This window comes from Phoxinus phoxinus (assembly GCF_949152265.1).
Source record: "Phoxinus phoxinus genome assembly, chromosome: 5".
Classification (NCBI taxonomy): Eukaryota; Metazoa; Chordata; class Actinopteri; order Cypriniformes; family Leuciscidae; genus Phoxinus; species Phoxinus phoxinus.
The window spans coordinates 25,539,329-25,560,886 of NC_136880.1; the positions used below are offsets into that span (position 1 = coordinate 25,539,329).

Sequence of the window (21,558 nt, forward strand, 5' to 3'; positions counted from 1 at the left end):
CCACCTTGGCGTGAAATGGAGTTTGGGAATGGCCATAAACACGATTTCTTTTCCCTCTGATGCAATGGGAACAACCAGCAGCCACTCAGAATTGACAGATCCAGTTTTTACCCTGAGGGATACTACCTTGAACGGCTAATATTACTCTGTATAAATAGTGCAATTTTAAAAATCCCATCAACTAATTTTGGATAATATCAATAATCATCAATAGATGAGCTATTTTTGTCTGGAGCCTGGTCTAAAAAAACACAAAAAAATACGAATCAACAGAAAAACAGAAAAACAGTACACCAGAGAGGAACGGGGTCAACACGTTGATGTGGATTTAGGTGTTGCCAAAAAAAAAAAAATGCAGAATGCTAACCTGCTGATAAATGCATTGTTGGGCATTTGTGCAATATCTGACCCCTCCTTTTCTCACGTCTCATAGGTCGTGTTGTGGCACTGGTTTCCCACATCCTCGGCTAATAGACAGGCCACATTTCCGATCAATTTAACATTTAGTTTCACAAGTGTTGTTGTGTGGACACTACGTCAGCTTGTGTGAACTACACTGCAGCTTTTTGCCAGTTAGCATAAGGACAAGATATTACTCATCTCCAGACTGTCAAAACATGTACTCTCCATCAGGTTTTTGTGTGATTAATATAAGCTGCGTTTCGATTCACAAGAATTCTATTTATTGTGCAATGTTTCCTACGCACTGAGCAGGTGGTGTTTAGAAATTTACTTAAAGGAATAGTTCTGAAAATTTTACTCACCCTCAAGTTGTTTCAAACCTGTATGAATTTATTTCTTCTGCTGAACACAAAATAAGATATTTTGAAGAATGTCAGTAACAGTTGATATACCCCATTGACTTCCATAGTATTTTTTTTTCCTACTATGGAAGTCAATGGGGTACATCATCAACTGTCTGGTTACGGACATACTTCAAAATATCTTCCTTTGTGTTCAGCTGAAGAAAGAAATTCATACAGGTTTAAAACAACTTGATGCAGATTGAGAATATTGTATTCTATTATGTATGGTAATTTATACTATAATATATATATATATTAAAAGTACACTATCATTCAAAAGTTACTCTTAGACAGCGATGCCATTAAACTTTCGTTTTGCAGTAGCTCTGTATGTTTCTAAGACAAATTTTCAACGATGGCTGTGGCATGTTTCTCTGGTGCATAAGGTCTTTTAAGACCAGGGTATGTGCGGCCTTGAAAATGAGTCACATTGTGTGGAACACCATTCATGTATGCTAATGTGACGGTTGATTTTTGTCTGAGTTTGAAGTCTTACCGTCTGTCAGTAGTTCTCACTGGAGCGGTAACAACCAGAAACATCCATACACTCACAATACTGATTTTATCCTTAAAGCAATGTCATCTCTAAAGATATCACACCCTTTTCACCGTTTTATTGTAACCGCTCTCTGTCGGACAACGGTTGGTGATTGTGAGCAAGCTTTTGATGTTTAGGGTCACAGACTCAACCAGGTGGTGTTTGGGTGAAGAATGGCACAATGAAATGGCTTGTCCTTTCTGTCTGCATTGACTCTTTTATTTAGTTTTTTATTTATTTAGGTGTTAGATGGAGTGTTGGATTTGAATCTCACACTTGGTTGGGTGCTGCTCATGAGAGATTGCACACAGCAACAGTTGTGTGATGGAGGACACCAGGGGTTTTTGTGTTTGTGTGAGCTGAGAAGCAATTAGCTTGCTGCTGGAAACAGTGTGTTGTTTATTAAAGTCAACGTGGAATCAGTTTATTTACTTGATATGTGTTCCTGTTGTTATTGTGAATGATTCATCGGTCCACACATTGTAATAAAACAATCTGTCACCATTTATTTGCTCTGCCTCTGCAACAACTCTCCTTTCTGGGTGATGTCAAGTCTTAATTTTTAACCTTCCTCTACTAATATGAAGTCCATGCCCCCATCCTCAGGTAGTTCCCGATAGATAAAATCCTTTATTTTTTTTTGATGAATAATTTTTCACTGTAGATACAGCACATTACGTAAAATGAGTTGCGAATAAAGAAATGTCAAATACCTCAATTATGCAATCAGAATATTATTGACACCTGTGTGCTTGTACTTTTGCTGACCATAAACTCTGCTCTCTTTAGGACCCTGCAGGAATATTTGAGCTGGTGGAACTCGTGGGCAATGGCACATATGGTCAGGTGTACAAGGTAAGAAACTTTCATTGTATTTTTGTAAATAACTTTTCCTCAACATTGTGTTTTTCACATTGTGGTTCCCTTATGCTTGGGGCCCAGTGAGGCTACACCTATTCCACTCTGCGTGACGCGGTCAACATTGACTTTAATTGGAATGGAAGAGAGCAGCATCAACATTCTGCTTAACATCACATTTTTGTTGGTTACAATAAAGTAAGTCCTACAGGGTGATGTTGATTTTTGGGTGAACTTTCCCTGTACCCCAGAAATGAGCTGGGCATATCCCGATAGAGTATTAAACAGTTCAGTCAGATCAGGTCCTTGCACAGCCCACCAGAACAGCATGTGACCACAAAGCTGCTCCATGCTGCGGAACCAGGACATATGCTGGGGAGGAGGAGGAGGCAAGAACGAAGAGAGGGGTGGTCATGAGATAGAGGGGGAAGCAGTGGAGGAAGAGAGATGAGAGCTGGCTCTGTGCCGGAGTTAGCAGATAGAGCCTAAAAGAAGTTCTTTAGTGGGTGGAATGTGATAAGAGAGTGTCTGATGTGCATGCGTCTCTCTTCGCCTTGAAGCTGCAGACAGACACACACGTTAACAGATTTGTGGAGCAAGACGATCTGTGCTCAGACGGGGAGGTGAATCTCTTCCGCTCTGCTTCTTTCTGGTCGCTTAGTGAGTCTCTCCTCTGTCGCTCCAGTTTGCCCTTCACGTCTCAGACATGCACAGCAGGTCTGAGTGCACAGGTGTGCGAGGATGAACCTGGGTTGGTGTCCTATAAGCACATCTCATCCACTTCAGCTACACCTTTCTGCACTATCATTAATGTCCCTTGCTCTGGGTCCATACGGCACAGGGAATTATTTTACCCTAGCTGTTAAAATAAGATAGACAAGGCCTGCTGGAAGTGAAGGTCATTCAGTTCTTATGTTTATGGAGGTAACTGCAAAATGCCATCAGCCCATCTAGTCAGTTTTTGAAAGTAAGAATGGCATGGTGATTCAGGGGCTGTGTGAGAGGGATTCGAACCGGTTCATGGAGCTATCACTTGAGCCGGTGCAGCATTTATACCATTGATTCAGTTTGCATTAGCATAGAGTTTCTCTTAAAGTTAAGTCCAATCTTTTTCCTGGAGGGCCAACATCCTTTAGAGTTTGGCTCCAGCACACCTGCTTGCATGTTTTAGTAATTCTAAAGACCTTGATTAGGTTCAGGTGTGTTTAATTTGGGCTGGTGGTGGTGACCCTCCAGGAGCTGGATTGGACAACCACTTGCAAAAGAACTGACTGATTAAACAAACAAGGGGTCATGCAAAGTCTGTTTAAACACCTTTTCAATTGTATTGCATTTTGAGTGCCAAGTTATTGGTTGGAAATGTGACTTAGTAAAGCAGGATCTCCTGGATCAAATACAGCTGAACTAGAATGTTTTCAGAATTTTCTTGAAAGTAACAGATAGGTGTTGGAACTGAAGTCTGCAGGAAGGTAGGCCTCCATGAGCAGTGTTGGCTACCCCTGTAGTAAAGAAATCTGTTTAGATTAGGGGTAGCTAACCTTGTTCCTGGAGTGCTGCCCCCCTGCAGAGTTTAGCTTCAACCCTAATCAAACACGCCTGAACCCGCTAGTCAAGGTGTTCAGTATTACTTGAGATTAACAGGCAGGTGTATTACAGCAAGTTTGGAACTGAAGTCTGCAGGAATGTAATCCTTCCAGGCAGGTGAAGATGTCGCCAGGGCAAGTAAACATTTATTAAAAAGCTGTTGGCTCAGAAAACCTGGTGCGAACATGTATTGTCCTATTGTTTTGAGATTGTATGCTGTGTAAGAAAGCATAGGACGGTCATTTCGGCTGTCCACAGGCAGTTGATGTAAGATCTGCCTGGTGAGACACAACCTCCAGTGAGCACCTTTCATCTCATTCATAATAGAGCAGCAGCAGTTCCTCCAGTTCTTGGAAAGACAGGTCCGCAGACGTATCCCTGAGGTCTGACTGTCACCACCTTTCCTACACTGAGACTGAATGGAATTAGTGACCCACACCAAAAATCAGTCACATCCAGTTTATAATGAAGCCATCTCTGTTTTCCCCTTTCCTCCATCTCTGCTCTCTTTTTATCTGAGACTCACAAATATGCTGGCTGGTCAGACAGGATCTGATATAGCTGAATTGCATGCTACTTAATAGGTTTATAGTTGGTGTCTTTTTATAGACCCTGTCTGTTCATAGCTTATACTATGCCTCTTTTTCCCCCTCTTAGCTCAAGCTCACCAGGACAGCTGTAGTTAGTGGTCTCAAAGAAAACTAAAAATGGGACAGCAATTTATTATCCTGAGTTACTGTAGGCTGACGGGGTTCAAATATTGGGAGACCAAAAAAGTGTGTATATCTTACAGCAACGGATGATGATCATTTATTATTATTATTTCTTTGTTTTTAAAGTCTCCTATTTTTTCCCACATCTCATAGGATGTGTTGAGGCAAAAAAAAGTGTCCCATTTTTGTCCTAATGATATCAGAATTAGAGATCTAGGGTTGTATGTCTCATTTCATGGCTTTAACAGGTGCTCACAAGCACCCTCATATACCTGCCCTGTCCAAAGTATTGACACAGAAGAGGCTTTAGGTCCCCCCTTGGCTGAGGACCCTTGAAGGAGAATTGTGGTTTAGTTGATGTTGAGGAGTTTGTTTGCCTGAAGATTTTAAGCTCTGCTTGGGACAGTACTACTTTTGTTGCAGGAGAAGAAGCTCTTTGTACAAAAAGAGATGTGGGCATTTCTGAAAGTGGCTCGGTAACTGCAGTGGCTCACCTGAGAGCAGAATCCTGGTACTCTCGAGTTATTTTGGATGACATTGACCTATTTTTGGCTTTGCTGCTGGATAAAAATATCTCCATCTAAATGTCTTCTTGTGCAGTGGAGACACCTTGTCTGAGCAGAGGTTTAAGCTCTAAAGATCTGTGTAGTAAAGCTCTTAACTCATTTTCTTTTTTCCCTTTTCTATTCTTCTTTATTTCTGTCTTTCTCTTTGTCAAAGTATGTGACAATCAGATTAATGCCTGCATGTTTAATATGTTTGTGTTGTTGTTGTTGTTTTTGTCTAATATCTCTAAATCTTGTTCGAAGTGCAGTCACGAACAATGCGGTCTATTCCAACTTACTTTTTTTTGCAAGCAATGGAACTTATGATTTAAGATGATACGGATCTTGTTGACTGTCTCATGTCTTTCACAGATAATCAGGGAAATGTCAACAGTCATTTGTGTTAAACCAAGCATCACCATGTCATGTGTATATTGCATAATAATCTCATTTACATCTGTTTGTGAGCAGTCTAGATACAATTCCAGCATTACATTTTTATTTATTAGACTATTATAATGCAGTTTTACAATTCCCCTTTCCCCATACACGTAAGAGCCTTTGAAACGGGTCAGAATAATGCCCGTTGAAGTTGAAATAAACCACATCATGTCACATTGACTCATGGGATGAAATCACTTCAGAGCTCATGTGATGATCCTGGGTGGAGCCACATTACCAGAACTGAACGCTTTTGGCTTGTTGATGTTGTATTGTCACTGATGGGTGACTCAGATTCTTACTGAGCTTGTATAGCTGTGTTGGTTTCGGGTCTGTAGGGTGACGTCTGCTATAAACATGACTGAGAGACTTTGGTCCAGATTCCACATCATTGATGGTTTGCTAATTTATGGTGTACGGTTTATCCATAGATAGAAACAACACCGGCCTATTCTCTTTCTCTTTATGTTCTGATTCAGTCAGTAATATTTTGTAATTTTCAACAGCAATTTGGACAGCACAATATTTATATAAAAATTGCAATTCTTTACTATTTCCCCAAGTAAACAATTCTTCAAAATTGGATGTAATCATTCAAGCCAGCAAAAAAGAAAACAAAATAGAGCAGCAAGTTTAAACAATAGTGCAAATATTTTTGATATATCTGATGACGGCATTATCAAGTGTTCAAGTAGACATTCAGAAATCGAATAAATGCAGATGCACTATAATTATTTAGATTAAATCCTATTTAAGAACTAAGATCATTAAACATGTTCAATTTCAGTCACATTTTGTCATCCTAAGAAGGAAATTGTAAGCAAATCTAGAAAAGGATTAAAACTGATATTTTAAGCATATCTTTATATACATTTTATTCTTTGTAAATATATTTTAGTTTTACAGCTAATCCTACTTTTTATTTAATTTAATTGTATGAATCCAATTTCAACGTGATTTTACATGGGTTCTTAAGGCATATTATTGTATGTGTATTAGGCTTAGTGGAAAATTAAGTCATTCACAATTTTTTTTTGACTATTAATTCAGGCAAAATTACAATTGTAAGTAATGTTGATTGGATGCTTTCAGAGTTTAACTCTATATGCCACCCCCCCCCCCCCCCCCCCCCTCTAGTTTAGGCCCAACTTTGTGCTTAACATCCTAGTTTAAAGCTGCTGACAGACTGCCAGTATAGCATTAGCAGTTAACCACAGGTCACTTGATCTCACCATCCTCTGTTAACGTCTGTGAACCGTGTGAATCTGCCAAAGTGGTACACAATGGTACATGTTTCGATCAGATTAACATTATCTAATCTAACACTATAATGCTCAAGCAGTCATATGATTTTTGGAGCAGTGGGCCTAATACTTTGACTTGACAGTTGACGGTTTCTGAAACCAGATCTGCTTTGGTATGATTCTTGATGAATCATCATAGGTGAAGCAAACATTCACATGCTGCATTTTGAAATAAGTTATCTCAAAGTGTCTGTTTTTGTGTGTTTTCAAAATGTCCACATTGGCTGGTTATAATTACATTCCAGAATTACATCAGTCATATAAAAACTCCTATGTGCTAGTCATAATGTCCTATGTTGCCCTCTTAATTTGAGGGTTAATATGCTGCTAAACATGCCTACATATTCAGATTAGTTTCATTTTAGAGACTTAATATGAACATTTTTATATTCACAGATTAATCATGACCAGATTAAACTATAATATTAAACATTTGCTTAATTTTATTAATCATATTTGAAATGTTTAACATGCATCAACTGGTGGGGTGTGGTTTGTCATGCCTATACTTGTCCCTGGTACTAAAAACCAACAAAGTCTCCTTGCTAAATCACTAACTGGATGGTTCACTGGAGACTTTGCAGTCGCCCAAAGAACGACATTTGTGCTAAGGGAAATCAAGTAGTTGTTTTCTTTTACCTGATCCGTGCCCGTACAGGAAAGTGTGTTCTGCCTGTGCCGGTAATAACGGTTGCGCATACTTGTGTGATTAAGCATGCCGTAATTATGGGAGTTTTAGAAATGTGCACAGGTACGAGAAATTACACAAAGTAGAGCACTGTGAAATTAACTATTAACTCCTCCCATCATTTGATTTCCTTGAACACTGACAATCAAAGGTTTGGACAAAATGTGAGTAGCTGACATAAAATACTTTAGTGAGGTTCACAGGTCCCACGTGGTGTGGAATGTGGATTTGATATACTCCATTTAAAACTATTTAAACATTTTGTTTAATTGTTTAATCAGCATTTTTGTTAATTATTTTCTAATTATAAGGCATCCAGCTTTTATGAGATCATATCAACTGTTATGATTTGTACTTTGAAAAATCTAGTTTGAAAAACATTAGGCATTGACTAGGCTACCCAATTCATGTTTCTCACAATGTAACCTTTTGTTCTGAAGGGTAGTGCTCTAATGTTTATTATTACTTCTGTTCTATTAGTTGTATTTCATAAAGTAGATCAGCTTTTTTTGACTAGTAGTGTGTAAAGTTTTTGAAAGACTACAATTTAAAAGGCCTGGCCTATGAGATGAAACTAATGTTCCTAAAATTTGTCTGAAAGAGCTTCTGGGTGGATTTCTTCTTTATTTTCCCCTCTCTCTTTGTGTGGTCTTGTGCTGAAACATCCTTCTAGACAGTCTCATTGTATTTATATCATCATGGGGGATAAAATTTGCAGTTAGATTTATTAGCTCTGGCCTACAACCATCAATCTTGCACTTTAAAAAAAACACATTTAATCTCGTTCTCATTCTGTCCTCCTCTTTGTAAGTTAATTCCATTTATTCCACAGTTCTCAGAAACAGAACTTCTGTCCTTCAAATACACATTTCTCTTTCTTCGCCCGACTTTCTTATGTGGTTAAACACGCTACTACTTTTATATATATATATATAGTGATGTCGAATCGCTAAAAGTTCAGAAGATAGAAAAGATTGTTAAATCTGAATAATTTAAAGCTCTTCCTCAGAGCCCACTGAATATTTCATGGGGCTTTTCAGTGCTGAGGTTCTGCTCTAACACACATATTTGCGTGTGTATGTTGCCTAGGGCTGGGTACCGAGTCTCGATACTTTTTAGGTATCGACCGAATTGCCTCGATACTATCGAGTATCGAAAAATGGCATGTTGTTCGGTTCCAGATTTCGATACCTAAGGAGTTTCTCGTCAACGTCAGTGCTCAAACAAATACATATGAAATGCACAACGACACACATAAAGTCGCTCACGCGCATTCACGCAAACTTTACACACACACGAGACGCGCGGAACTCTCCGCGCACGAATATGAGACGCGCGCGCACGCACAAACTCTCGACGCACATTCATATGAGACGCGAGCACACACACACAAACTCTCCGCGTACATATTTATATGAGACGCGAGGACACACACATAATACCTTAAAGATGTGGAAAAGTCGATCAAAAGTGTGGGTACATTTCTCCAGACTCGATGCCAACAGCGCGCGCGATGCAGTATTGCTGCAAAGACCGATACCACGATAAATACGATGAAGACCTTGACAGTGCACGGAGTAAACATAAGAGCAGAAAGCTGCTCCGTCTTCGACTGGTAAATGAAGAGATACCTTGTTGATCTGACAGTGTTTATATTGCAATAAATAATAACCTACTGAATGCACACTGCCGTTCAAAAATGTGTTGGTTTACTTGGTTAGTCAGAATTTTTTTTCAGTAAGGATGCATTAAAGTTATCAAAGGTGACATTAAAACGTGTGTAATGTTACAAAATATTTCGTTTTTAAATAAATGCTTTTCTTTTGAATTTTTTATTCATAAAAAAATCATGAAAAAATCATAGTTTCCAAAATATTAAGCAGCAAACTGTTTTCATATTTATGAAGGGTCATGTGACACTGAAGTAATGATTTTGAAAATTCAGCTTTGACATCACAGGAATAAATTACATTTTGAAATATATTCAAATAAGTTTTTAAATTGTAATACTATTTCACAATATTACTTAAGTTTTACTGTATTTTTTATTTTAAAAATTCAGCTTTGGTGAGCATGAGCTCTTTATAAAACATGTTTTGTTCCTTTGTGCACTGGCTAAGGAGCATGAGTCAAACTGAAAAAATAAAACCAAAGTTTTTCTGAGGTAATGTGTTATGTAATCTTGATAAAATGGATTTCATAAAATTGGTATCGAAAAAAGTATCGTTAGGAACCGGTATCGAAACTGAGGTATCGAAATTGGCACCGGATCGAAAGATTTTGAACGATACCCAGCCCTAATGTTGCCTGTTGCTAAAATTCTGCTAGAGGGAATGATGAGCTCATGCGGGGAAGCCTTGTTAATTACAATTCTTACCCTGTAAATAATTCATGCCACGATAACATGGGAGAGGCGGTGGAGAACAAGGAAGACATGGAGGAACCGAAGAGGAGGTGGAGGAAGAATGTTGGTTTTGCTGCCTTGGTTTAGTTTGTGTCTAACTAGAATGTGTTGGAGGCAGCTCCCTGGGGGGGCGAAGGCAAATGAGGCTTTCGGGGTGTTGGAAGACAGGCCTGTGATGAGGGGTGATTAAGCTGCCGATTGCCCCACTGCTACTGTAATTAAAGCAGTCTATCTCTGTTGTGCTCTGCTATTTGTCCATTCATGGAAATGCATGACTGGAAGAGGAAGAAGTAGTTTTAAACAGCCCTAGCTCCTCTGCCCCCTCACCAACAGGTCCCTGAATGACAGATGGTGTGCATCCTGGCGTTTGCCCGCAATGCTCTAAGCGCTCGGGCATGAGGCAGTGCTTCTTGTTGGCAATGGCACGTGAGTTCCCTTCTCCGCCTATGGAAAAACATTTCCTAATCATGAATGAACAAAGCTTATATTTCCTTATTGGTGCCTATAACTCATGAGAGTGGTATTTTAATTGACAGTAATGGTGAACTAATGTATTGTTGTCCAGGAATTAGGCAGAGGCCTTATGGAATAAAGAATGCATGTATTTATCTTCCTTATGGCAGTGTGTACCACCTGCTCCCCCAGCATGCTTTATTATTATTTAAATAGCTAGATCACATATCGCTCTGAAGATTAGGGGCAGATTAAAAATGAATATGTAATCATTTTGTCCATATCCTTCATGATCGACCGCTTTCATTTGCTGATTTGGAAGTGTGGATCAAGGAGATTTGTATGTGTTTTTTTCCCTTTGGTCTGATCTGATAGCCTCACCTCCTCTGCCAGAAAAAAACTTTAAAGCTCTAAATGTGATAGATGTCTCTCTTGTAAGAAGTATCTTTGAAGTCAAACACTGTTTCGAAACCGCTACAGTAAACTGAGGCTATTGAAGGGTTCTACAATATGGAAGTATGCAATTTATATAGGCTAGTTCATATAGTTATGAATGAACAATGGATCTTAAATGTAAACCAATATGTTGACACTAAATGCAGCTAAAAATCTAAATAAACTGTATATTCTAATAATTTATGTAGCAGGCTCTTTTATGTAACATTTGTATAATGGAAAGGAAAACAGGCCTACATTTGTAACAACGTCTCACTAATTTTTTTTTTTTTCATGGATCATTCGAATGATTTACAAGTGTGAATTGAATCCAGCTTGCTCGCTCTAAAGCTTTGAATGCAGTAGACCTACATCTGACTATAAGATTAAGTTTTTGACATGTTACATCGCTACTGGAAAAAGCCTTTTGCTGGAATAGCTACAGTTAGTATTTTGAAAACATTGCTACTTTTATTTGGTACTGCTAGTGCAGTGAGACAGAATTCCTGCCGTTCATGACACTGCACTTTTACTTCTCAAGCCAAAGCCGAGGAGGCTAATCAAATATTTAGGAGATTGTTTGGTGGTGTTTGTGTGCATGTTATGAAGGAAAAGAGAACGGATAAGGGCAAAGCAAGACTTTTGCGATTCTCCAGTCAGAGGAGAAGAAACAATTTCCCTTCTTGGTGACTGTGTTCATCACATGGGTTTATTTTGTTGTGTCACATGAGGTTTGTGGTTGCTCAAGTAGTTGGCATTGCACCAGTCCAGCACAGCGCTTCCCCTGCGTACACCATGTTAAGAGCAGTTCATGAAGAAGAGAGATGTCTACCAGTAATTCATCTTTTTGTTTGTCTCAACCTTTTCCAGAAGATAATGAAGCATTGCTAACTTGCTTTGTTCTTAATAAGTATCTTTTCCCCCCCCAAGTAAAAATATCTATACATTCTTAAAACAAGTTACAGTATTTCAAAAGCACAATTGAATGAGATATCAAATTCGCTAATTGTTTTTCTTGTTTAATGCATAAATGTTATTTAGTGAGGGTTATTCTTAAACAATTTGACAATAGGATGACAATTTGCACTTGCACAATTTTACTCTTAAATCCTGTAAATAAAGGGTGTTCATAAATTTGTACAGTAGTTTGTGTTTTGTTTCTCATTCCTTTACATGCATGTACTGTATGTAATGCGTACTTACAGTTATTGTGTTCTCATGCAGTTTATTTATCGCAATACTAGTTTATTTAGAAAGCATAACCACAGGCCAGACTAGACCAGAAGCAGCTGACCTTGAGCAACGGTCTGGTGAAAGTCTGACAATGAGTGTCTCGGCTCTATTTTGATGCCCTTAGATGGATGCAGTGGATCACTTATTATGCTGACTTTGCTATTCCCTTTTAAAGTGTTTTGTTTTTATTTTTATGAAAAGTACTCATAAGATATGCCAGAAGGACATTTGCTGACTTTGATTTTTGCTTTTGGCTGACAACACAAAGGAAGAACCTTGATACAAATGCGTTTATGTGATATATATACTTATGAATATGGGATTAACTAAACGGTATGCCTTACACCCATGACTGTGTAGTGTGTAAACACCCTTTATGCATCATAAAGACATGGGGATTTTCTGTCACTTCAGTGTAGTGCTGTATCACTGCTAAATATCTCTGTTCTTATTGAGAGTTGCTGGATTGTGACTGGTGTCTGTGCTTCAGTGAAGATGTGCGTCTGGACTGTCCCACTCCCAGCCGCAGGCTCTCAACTTGAAAGACACCGACGTGTCTGTGGGACTTGGTTTTTATTGATGATTTCATTATTGTCAAATGCTCATGAACCAGACGACCAGGCTCTCGTTTACAGGAACTGCAAATCATATGCTGCTGACTGATCATTAAACTGAAAACCCACCAAATTTACATGTCAGCGGAAAAGTCACCCACGTCAATACCGCTCAATACAGAAGTGCTCAATGTCATTATACATAGCAATATTTTGAACAGTTATAGTGATATGTAAGACTCAAACAATCACAAGTTTTAATGCTTTAATTTACAATTTTTCCTTTGTGTATGCCCCAGCCATTTTTTTTATTTTTTTTACATTTTTGCTTTATTTCTATTTCTGTGGCATCATACTGGGTAGTTGAGCAACCATGAATTTGAATTGGTCCAAAGTCCTGCTTCACAATATTGAATGTTAAATATCAATAATGTTCTGATTGTGTGGTGGTTTCTGATTTGATATTGTACACTCACTGCCTATTATTATTTATTTAAATGTGGAACAGTATGCAGCAAACATTTCTAACAGAGTAGTATCAGACAGTGTTTTCACACAACCTTGCTTCATTTAGCTATTCATATCCTGGTTTGCATTATTAATCCGGTCTCAATCCAGTGGTTCTCAACCTCTTTGACTTTAACGCTCACCATTGTCCACAACAATATTCTAAAGCCTGATTTTGTTTGTGATTTACTGGATAAGGATTTTAAAAATGTTTTGTATTCACAATTTCTACCTGATTAAATAATTTGGTGCTTGACATAACTAGAAAAATGTATATTCATTATAAATATTCCCATGGTATTTTAAGATTGAATTAATTAACATGACTTTTTCCAGGTCTGGAAATCACATCTTTTAATTTTTAGAATGGTCTTATTTCACTTTTTAAATTACTTATAATGCTATGTTTTTTTTGTCTTGTTTTAAATTCATTTTTAAAGTCATCTGTAGACATGGGGAAATGTTAAAATTTGCTGATGCCCCCTATGGGCCTTGGCCTCTGGGTTGAGAACCATTGGTTTAATGAAAAATTAAATGTGTGTACTTTGAATAGTATACATAGTACATGCAAAAATAGTGCTAGTAGGGTGGTTGTAGTATTTTATTCTGAACTTGCTGTCAGTTTTTTTTTTTTTTTGTGATGTAATAAAAAATCTAACCACTCTGATGTAGTTCCAGTGGCAGGACTCAGCAGTTATGTCTGAGACAGGGTTTTGATGTTTCTCTTAAGATTGCAAGTAAGAACAATCCTGACAAACATGTGGAGTAGAAACACGTCATCGCATCAATCGATATGCTTTCCCGGCTTAATCGCATTAGGCATAAGTGCGTTTGTTTGAGTGCATGTGTGTTTGCATGTACTGTTCAGCTGAAAACAAGCTAAGCATTATGACGTGAGGCGAGTCGTGACCGGGGAAAGAACACTTCACATTATCGGCCATTAGAGCTTCTGTATTCATTCTGCGTAGAAGGATTCAAAGACCTCAAAGCAAACTGCTTTCTTGAATAGCAAAGCAGAGGTAAGGTACAGCGGCCCACCTTCTCTCTGACTTCCTGGCATCACTGTTTCTCACTGACACTATGGTGTAATTTTAATAAATTGCTATTTTAAGCTTTGGACCATGCACTCTTCATTATAACGCTAATCCAGGTCAAATGGATTTACATTAAAAATGCATCAGGACTGACTCTCGCCTTCATTACACACATTAAGGTTATAAATTAACAACTCTTCGTCCTTGTAGGTCAAAGAACCAGAATGCAGTTGTGAATATCATCCCTTAAACCAGAGTATAAAGGGTTGTTTTGTACTGATCTTGATTAGATTAGATTTTTTTCTAGATTCCACACTAAGCCATAATAAAAACCACAAATCTGATCTCGGTTCTGTGCAGAAGACACTAGACGCTTCTTCTCTGGCCAAGGTCGGGTCAGGCTGGCGACTGTAAGTCATTGCTTGCCTGTATTGGATAATGAGTTAAACACAGGCGGGCTTCTGTGTTGTATGCAGGACTTTGTAACTTGTGATTAATGATGTCTCATGACTGAGATGTACAGTAAATCCGAAGTTTTTAAATGGGCATCTTGTGAGAGATGATGACAGCCACCGTTGTGTATAGCTTTCTGCTCACACTGCCTTTGAATTGCAGCATTCATGGCCAGGCATAAGGGTCTGAGAGTGTGGGAATGGTGGGAAGAAACAGTTTGTGTTGTGAATTGTGTGTTAGCTGCTGTATGTTTTTTGTTTTTTTGGATGGTGGCGAGTAAAAGAAAGCAAAATGGGTAGAGGGTAGAGATAAAGGGAATGGTATCAGGTTATGTTGCAGGCTGGACACGAATCTGCTCTGTTTGCTTGAGCACCAGGCCAAAAAAAAAAAAGATTTGAATTTCCTCATTTTCAATTCAGACAAGACAAAGTACTGAAATACTAGGATCTTTCTTGTTTTAGGTAATCCCAGGGTCATGGAAAACCTGGAAATAAAACGGAATAAATATGCATTTATTTGTGCATTCATTTTTGTTCAATTACTTGTTTGCTTATTCATTTGTTTTATTTATTTGTATGCTCAGTTCTAAAATGCGTAACTGGCTAGAAAGTGGTTTTATGAGTGCAATCTCTGTAAAAGGAGTTTATAATTCTTATCCAAAAATCATTAGCAGCTGGAAAGGTAATTGAAAAGTCATGTAAATGATTAGGTCAAAGGTGTGGAATCTGTGAATTGTAGCATAGAATCTGGATGCACACTATCAGTGTTGCATGCTTTATATAGATGCGTGTAGATGATTGGAGATGGCAGGTGTGTGTGGTGCACTAACCCACCTGGCACTGAAGGCCACATCAGATTTGATGCCCATTAACCCAGTTATGCCCTGCCTCCCCTGTGGCCATTTTAACGGTCTTGCCATTCCAGCTCTCTTATCGCCAACCAAGGTTCAATTAGCAGAGCTTGATGTCAATAACCTCAATGCTCCTCTCCTCCTCCTCTTTCTCTTCTTCTCCCGTCGTTTCCCATCAATATTCGCTGTCTTTAAAAAGCTATTTAGGTCTGGCCCTTTCAAGCCTTCAGATAACCACCATGCCTGCAGATTTGACCCCTGATCGACTGATGACACTTTCCTTTTACTTCAGTCTCTGTTAATCTTCATCTTTGTCTGGCTGTTAACATCATAACGGCACAATCTGTTCCTCAGGTTTTAGTTGAATTGTGTTTTTTTTTTTTTTTTTGCAGGGAATGTACCTTGACAAATTCGCTAGAACGATTTGAATTGATAACTCATGGCAGAATTTTTGATTTGAGCGCCACTGCGTAGGTTTATCAGATAGTTTAATCGAATACAATATATATATAAAAAATTTTTTTCAATACAATGAAAGGCACTGGGGTCTAAAACACTGGATCCCACTGATTTATTCTACGGACAAGGGTTTACGAGCAAAATTTTCATTTTTGTTTGACCTGTCCTTTAAAATTTCAGTCGGTTTCTCACATAGTTATAGTATGGCTTCAGAGGACTTCATAGTGCACAAGTAATTTGAAAGACTTTCGTATTGTCACCTTCTTGAGCTTAACAGCCTGTAAAGGCCAGTTCACACCAAGAACGATAACTATATTAGCATCCATACCAACGATAATGTTCCGTTTATTATAAGTGTGTTGCAGTTTTTGTCATCTGATGCTTTAAATGCTTAGGATCTTTAAAACCGGATGGATTGTGATTGGCTGTCAATGTTTTTAACTTTCATCAACTGGAAAAAAAATCGTTCTGAAAGTGATTCCAACAATATCGTTCCTCTGTAGTTAAAGTGGTGTGGACTTCCTTATTATTCTCATAGAGCTGGTAAGTCCCGCCCATCCGTAAAACTCCAAGTGGACCTCTAGGTTGAAAAAGCGTCAATGCAAGTGAATGAGAGAAAATAATTATTTTCTGATCCCGTTTGAATATGTTTTCTGTGAATTTTTTATATAATTTCTCATGTAACGAGTCTGACAGTATATTGTATGATTCTTTGGCTAGCAGTTGTGGAATACACATAACGAGAAAGAGTACACGTCGCATATGTGACGTCACCGCATAACACATTTTCCCTCCACAAATCACGGTGCGATAATCTAAGGAATTAGATCGAGATGCCTAGTTTGTCATCTCCCTGAAAGAAGGCGGTGAAGTGCACCAAAGACACAGGCATGTTTAGCGGGATCCGTGTGCTAGTGGTGGTGACGTATATCAAACGCGTCGAAAGCAACGAAGAGTTGTAGTCCACAAAGTGCTCTCACACAAAGTCTAACCGTATGAAAATGATACCCGCTAAATTGTAGCATTCTTTACACGAAAAATTATATAAAAAATTCGGTAACAAGTATATTCTTGATACACTTTATTTTACGTAGCTTATCCCTGTGTAATATTATGTAATTGCAATGTAATTAGGAAGCTACTACATGTATTTATGCTGTGATCTAGTGAGTTAATCCAAACTAAAGTACAGATCTGGATCTCCCGGTTACACTAACAGCTGTGTAACAGACTTTGACCATTACATAGGCGTAACAGCCCATGTTACCCCTGCAGGCTTTTCACACCTTAGTAACATATTTAAGTACTTTTTGTTACATTGTGTAGTACTAAGTACTTTCTTATATAATTACATTGTACCAAGTTGGTAACACATATGTAACTGACCCGGCTTGTTACATATGTGTAACAGTAGCTGCCTATTACATGTGTGTAATTACAATGTGTAAGTACAGGCTGTTCCATAACTTAATTACATGTTAAGTACATGTAGTTACATATTATTACAACATCTACTACTAAGTACTTATGTAATTACTCTGTATCACGGGCACCGTAAAATAAAGTGTTACCAAAAATTCAGACAACATATGTTCACATTCATTGCAAAATTCAAACGGGATTAGAAAATAATTATTTTCTCTCATTCACTTGCATTGACGATTTTTCAACCTAGAGGTCCAGCGGGGGTTAGCGGAAGGGGCGGGACTTACCAGCTCTATAGAGTTATGATTATTAAAACGTTATAGTTATCGTCCTTGATGCAAACAAGTTTGAATCGGACTACAGTATAATGGCGCTGTGTTCGATTTCATGTGCAGCCAGCAAAGACAACTCAATAGAATTATGTGTTTGTGTGAACGTTGTTTTTGGTTTCTTTCTCTGTGGTGTTTAAAAAAAAATCATATTAAATTCATATTTCAAGCTCACAAATTGAATTTCTTTTTCCGTGTTGTTGTTGGTTCACTGGCAGCAAAGAAAACACTGCTTTTCTTCTGTGCCTTTTCTCTTCCACTAGGGCAGAGTGCCTCGGCTATGTAAATGTTTTCCATCATTCCGTTGACCTCCCAGGACTGCCGAAGCATGTCATTGCTTTTCTCAGCCTGCCTCTCGCTCTCTCTCCCTCATCTGTCCGAACAGGCCACCTCTCCCCACCTGCAGACATCATGTTGGTTGTTTGACAGGCCTGCTGGCAGGGTATTGCACAGGAAACTCATCTGCAGCCTGTCTTCTTCAGAGGCTTCTGACATGAGGTCCAGACACAAGAGCGCATAACTAAACAGTCACGCAGAGAAAGCTTTCCCTCTACAAGCGCATTCATTACATGCCAAGAAAGGGTCACCCTGCCGTGCAGTTTTTGGTAGTACGGTCATGTCTTGTGTCTATAAGGTTTGGGATAATGGAGAAATCTGTGATAACAGCAAATCGGTCTCATCAGGAATTTCCTGTTCACCCGTCCCATGTGTTTTAAGTGTTGTTGTTGAGTACACCCACATGGAATCTGCCCTGTGACTTCCACAGAATTTAAATACCTGAGCTGTTAGGGTATGTTTACAGGACAACGATGTACTAAAAACGTATGACAACGTTGTCTAAACGATCTCCTTTCACACGGATCTGCAAAAATGACTATAAAGGCTGTTTTATGCATGCCAGGCCAGTAGTTGGCGATGTCACTGTCAACAACCTCCCCGCAAACATGACGTCACCGTTTCACAAATTCAAATTTTTTTGTTTGTTATTTACATGGAGATTGTGAAGGCATCGCTTTCAAGACCTTGCACTTTGAAACCCGCTTTCAAAACACCGTTGTCATGTAAATGAACGGCCAAAACTAAAACTAAAGGTTTCGTTTTGTTGTCCAGCAGACCTTGAGTTCCTCCTGGATTATCTGGGTTCAATGCTGCCCTCTGACCAGAAAAGAGGATTGAATTATGCTGTAAATAGAATCTAGCCACAATATGTTAGTGTGTGTTTCAAGTTTGTCATGTTGCTCTATGCCATAGAAAAACAGTTTATCCTCAAAACAAGCCATTATCCTCAAAGCTGTTTGAGGAGTAAATTAAGAGAAATTATAGAATGAATAGTTTAATAATTAAATGTGAGATATGGTGTCACCATATCGGTTATCAGACGGTTATTCTTTGCAATATGAGTTGGTTGTATCTTGCATAATTGTAAAATTGGTGTGTCCCTGAAATTGAACACACATTTTTGGTCTTAATATAGTTATGTTGTGGTATCTGTAGTAAACCGTATTGTGAATGAGGTCATGGCTGATTATATTACAGGCACTCACCTTTTAGCCATGTCTGTATTTACTATATACAAGAGCTTATTTAGCAAAAGTAACATTTGCTAACATTATTTGTTCCCACTATTTACAGTGCGAGTGTGCTTGTCTGTTTGTGCTTGCTTAGTATAAATACCAAAAACATCATCTGAAGTACATTTGCTGGATAGGTGTGAATGAGCCTTCAACGGCCACTTAGGGGCCTTTCTGGGCTCTCCAGCTGCAGAGGCGCTCCAGATGACAACTGGGGGGCGGAGCCTGATTAGAGCACTTGATATAACCTCCAACACTGCTTAACAAGAGGAAAAGGGGCATTTCTGGGATTGCTTATAGGATGACATCTCCTCCACACTATCTACCATTTCAAGGTCCTGTGGGTCTCTTGTATAGAAAGTGGGTTTGGTTATTTGTTCTAGTACTGTAGTTGTTCCAAGTCCGATCCGGCTGTTGTAAATGCTGTCTTTGAGTGCACGTGGTAAAATCCCTGTGGATGTCCAGCAGCGTGCTACTGCTAAGTGAAAAATGCGCCTCGCTCAGCGTTCGTTTTCTGCTGCGGCAGATGAAAAATGGAGCGTCTAAAGTCCCCCAAGAAGCTGATCCTATTGTAAATGTCAAGAGAAGTCGGCAAGTACATCACTTGACAAATAGCGCATGCAAAATATGACACTTCCGCCTTCAAAACGGCTGTCATGAGGAGTTGACCTCGCGTTTCATAATGCAAGTCAAAATGCATGATAAGAATAATGTTTCATACTCTCACAGCCAGCCAGTCATTGTAGTACTTTGGCAGACAAATGGCAGAGCAGTAAATCAATACAAACATGACTATTGCCATGGCAACCAGCTCCAACAACTGGCTGGCATTTCGCTTGTTATTCCTGCCGAGAACCAATTGATTCCAGATTACGTATTCAACTCATTGTCTGATCTGTTGGTTTACTGACGTACAGCATAGCACAATGCTACTTCTATATACATCTCATGGTCTGTCTGAATACTTGATTCTGATCAGCTGGAAGGTGTGCAATAAAACGGTTTAGTGCACAGGTAGTTCCAAGTCAGTTTAATCACAGTTTGATAATGCGCTGTTTTCATTGAAGTGTACGCACACGTCACTAACACACAGAGAGCGGAGTTCATTCAAATAAATCTTATGCTCTGCTTTATCTCTGTCTGATTCAAAGGCTAATGAGCCGTAACTGACAAAAATAACCTTCAATTTTACCCTTAGTCAAATGTTGCACTGTAAACCTCAATATTAACAGCTTAAGTTGTCAATGCTGGCAAATGACCATGGTATAAGTGGGTTAATCCATGGCTAGCTGTGCATTAAACAATTTTAATGCACTTCGTGGAGGCAACCACCCTCCAATTTGCGTCAGGCGATTCTTTTTTTTTTTTTGCCTCCACGTCGCAGATAGGTTTCTTCAAGAAACGGGTCTTCTGGATTCATTCGTTCTTCTTTTTTTTGTGTGTTTCTTCATGTAATCACAGACAGACTCTGGTGAGATCAGATCTCCGTGTTGAGCACAACCGGCTGTTGACTCCTTGTGTATACAAACATCTCACTGGAATATTACAATTAATGGTAAAAGGATGTTTGGAAATGTAAACTGATATTTCCTACTTGCTCACTACAGCAAAAGATGTGTGTGTACAAATGTATAGCTATATAAAAAAAACTGGCTTAACCATTTTTTTTGGGTTAAATACTAACGTGCCTAAGACTTTTGCACAGTACTAATACAGTTACAGTATAACTAGAAACTAATAACTTATTAAATTGTCATTGCTTTAGTTGTCAGCAAAGGTAATTTGAATGTAAAAATAGCAGGAAATTAGCACAAGGATGTATTGGTTTTCATTCAGGTCAAATGATATATTGCTTCTACTCTGACAAAGGTTTATTACAGCATGTTGAGAATCTTCTCCGTAGCGTAGAGCGGAGGGCAGAGAGGTGTGTGGGTGATGTGGCCATCCTCTTAACGCCGAGGCATCCATCACATAGGCATGATGTATAAATCCCATTTCTATCGATCTGGTCTCGGCAGAGAGAGGGAGAAAGGTGTGGAGAATGGAAAGCCTTAGCTGACTGAAAGCGGAGGAGAAGATCCAAACAGCTGATGAGTCAACAACAACAGAGAAAAGGGGACAGACAGTGACCCCACTGAGCAGCCATAAGCTGTTTGCACAGCAGTTTTAATTGCCTTTTCTCTTTTTAATTAAAGCTGCTCTGCAGAGAAAGTAGAGCTGGGAAAAGTGATTTATATTTCATTTGTGTCCAGCAGTTTTACATAATTGATTTGTTTATCCACCGCATTGTCTCTCGTTTGGTTTGGTTATTGTAGTTTGGTTTCTTTTTTTTTTTGGGATTGTGAATTGTGGCCAGAGAAAAACAGCCTGTGTG

At 38.8% G+C, this 21,558-nt stretch overlaps 1 protein-coding gene across 9 annotated transcripts in view; it reads left to right on the forward strand.

Moving 5' to 3' along the window:
* Window positions 1-21,558, forward strand: part of tnika (TRAF2 and NCK interacting kinase a) — a 92,052-nt gene that overhangs the window by 7,659 nt on the left and 62,835 nt on the right. For all 9 annotated transcript variants that reach the window (XM_079611824.1, XM_079611825.1, XM_079611828.1 and 6 more), the window contains exon 2: window positions 2,134-2,199. In XM_079611824.1, the coding sequence (XP_079467950.1) occupies window positions 2,134-2,199 (66 nt within the window). The remainder of the gene's footprint in view (window positions 1-2,133; window positions 2,200-21,558) is intronic.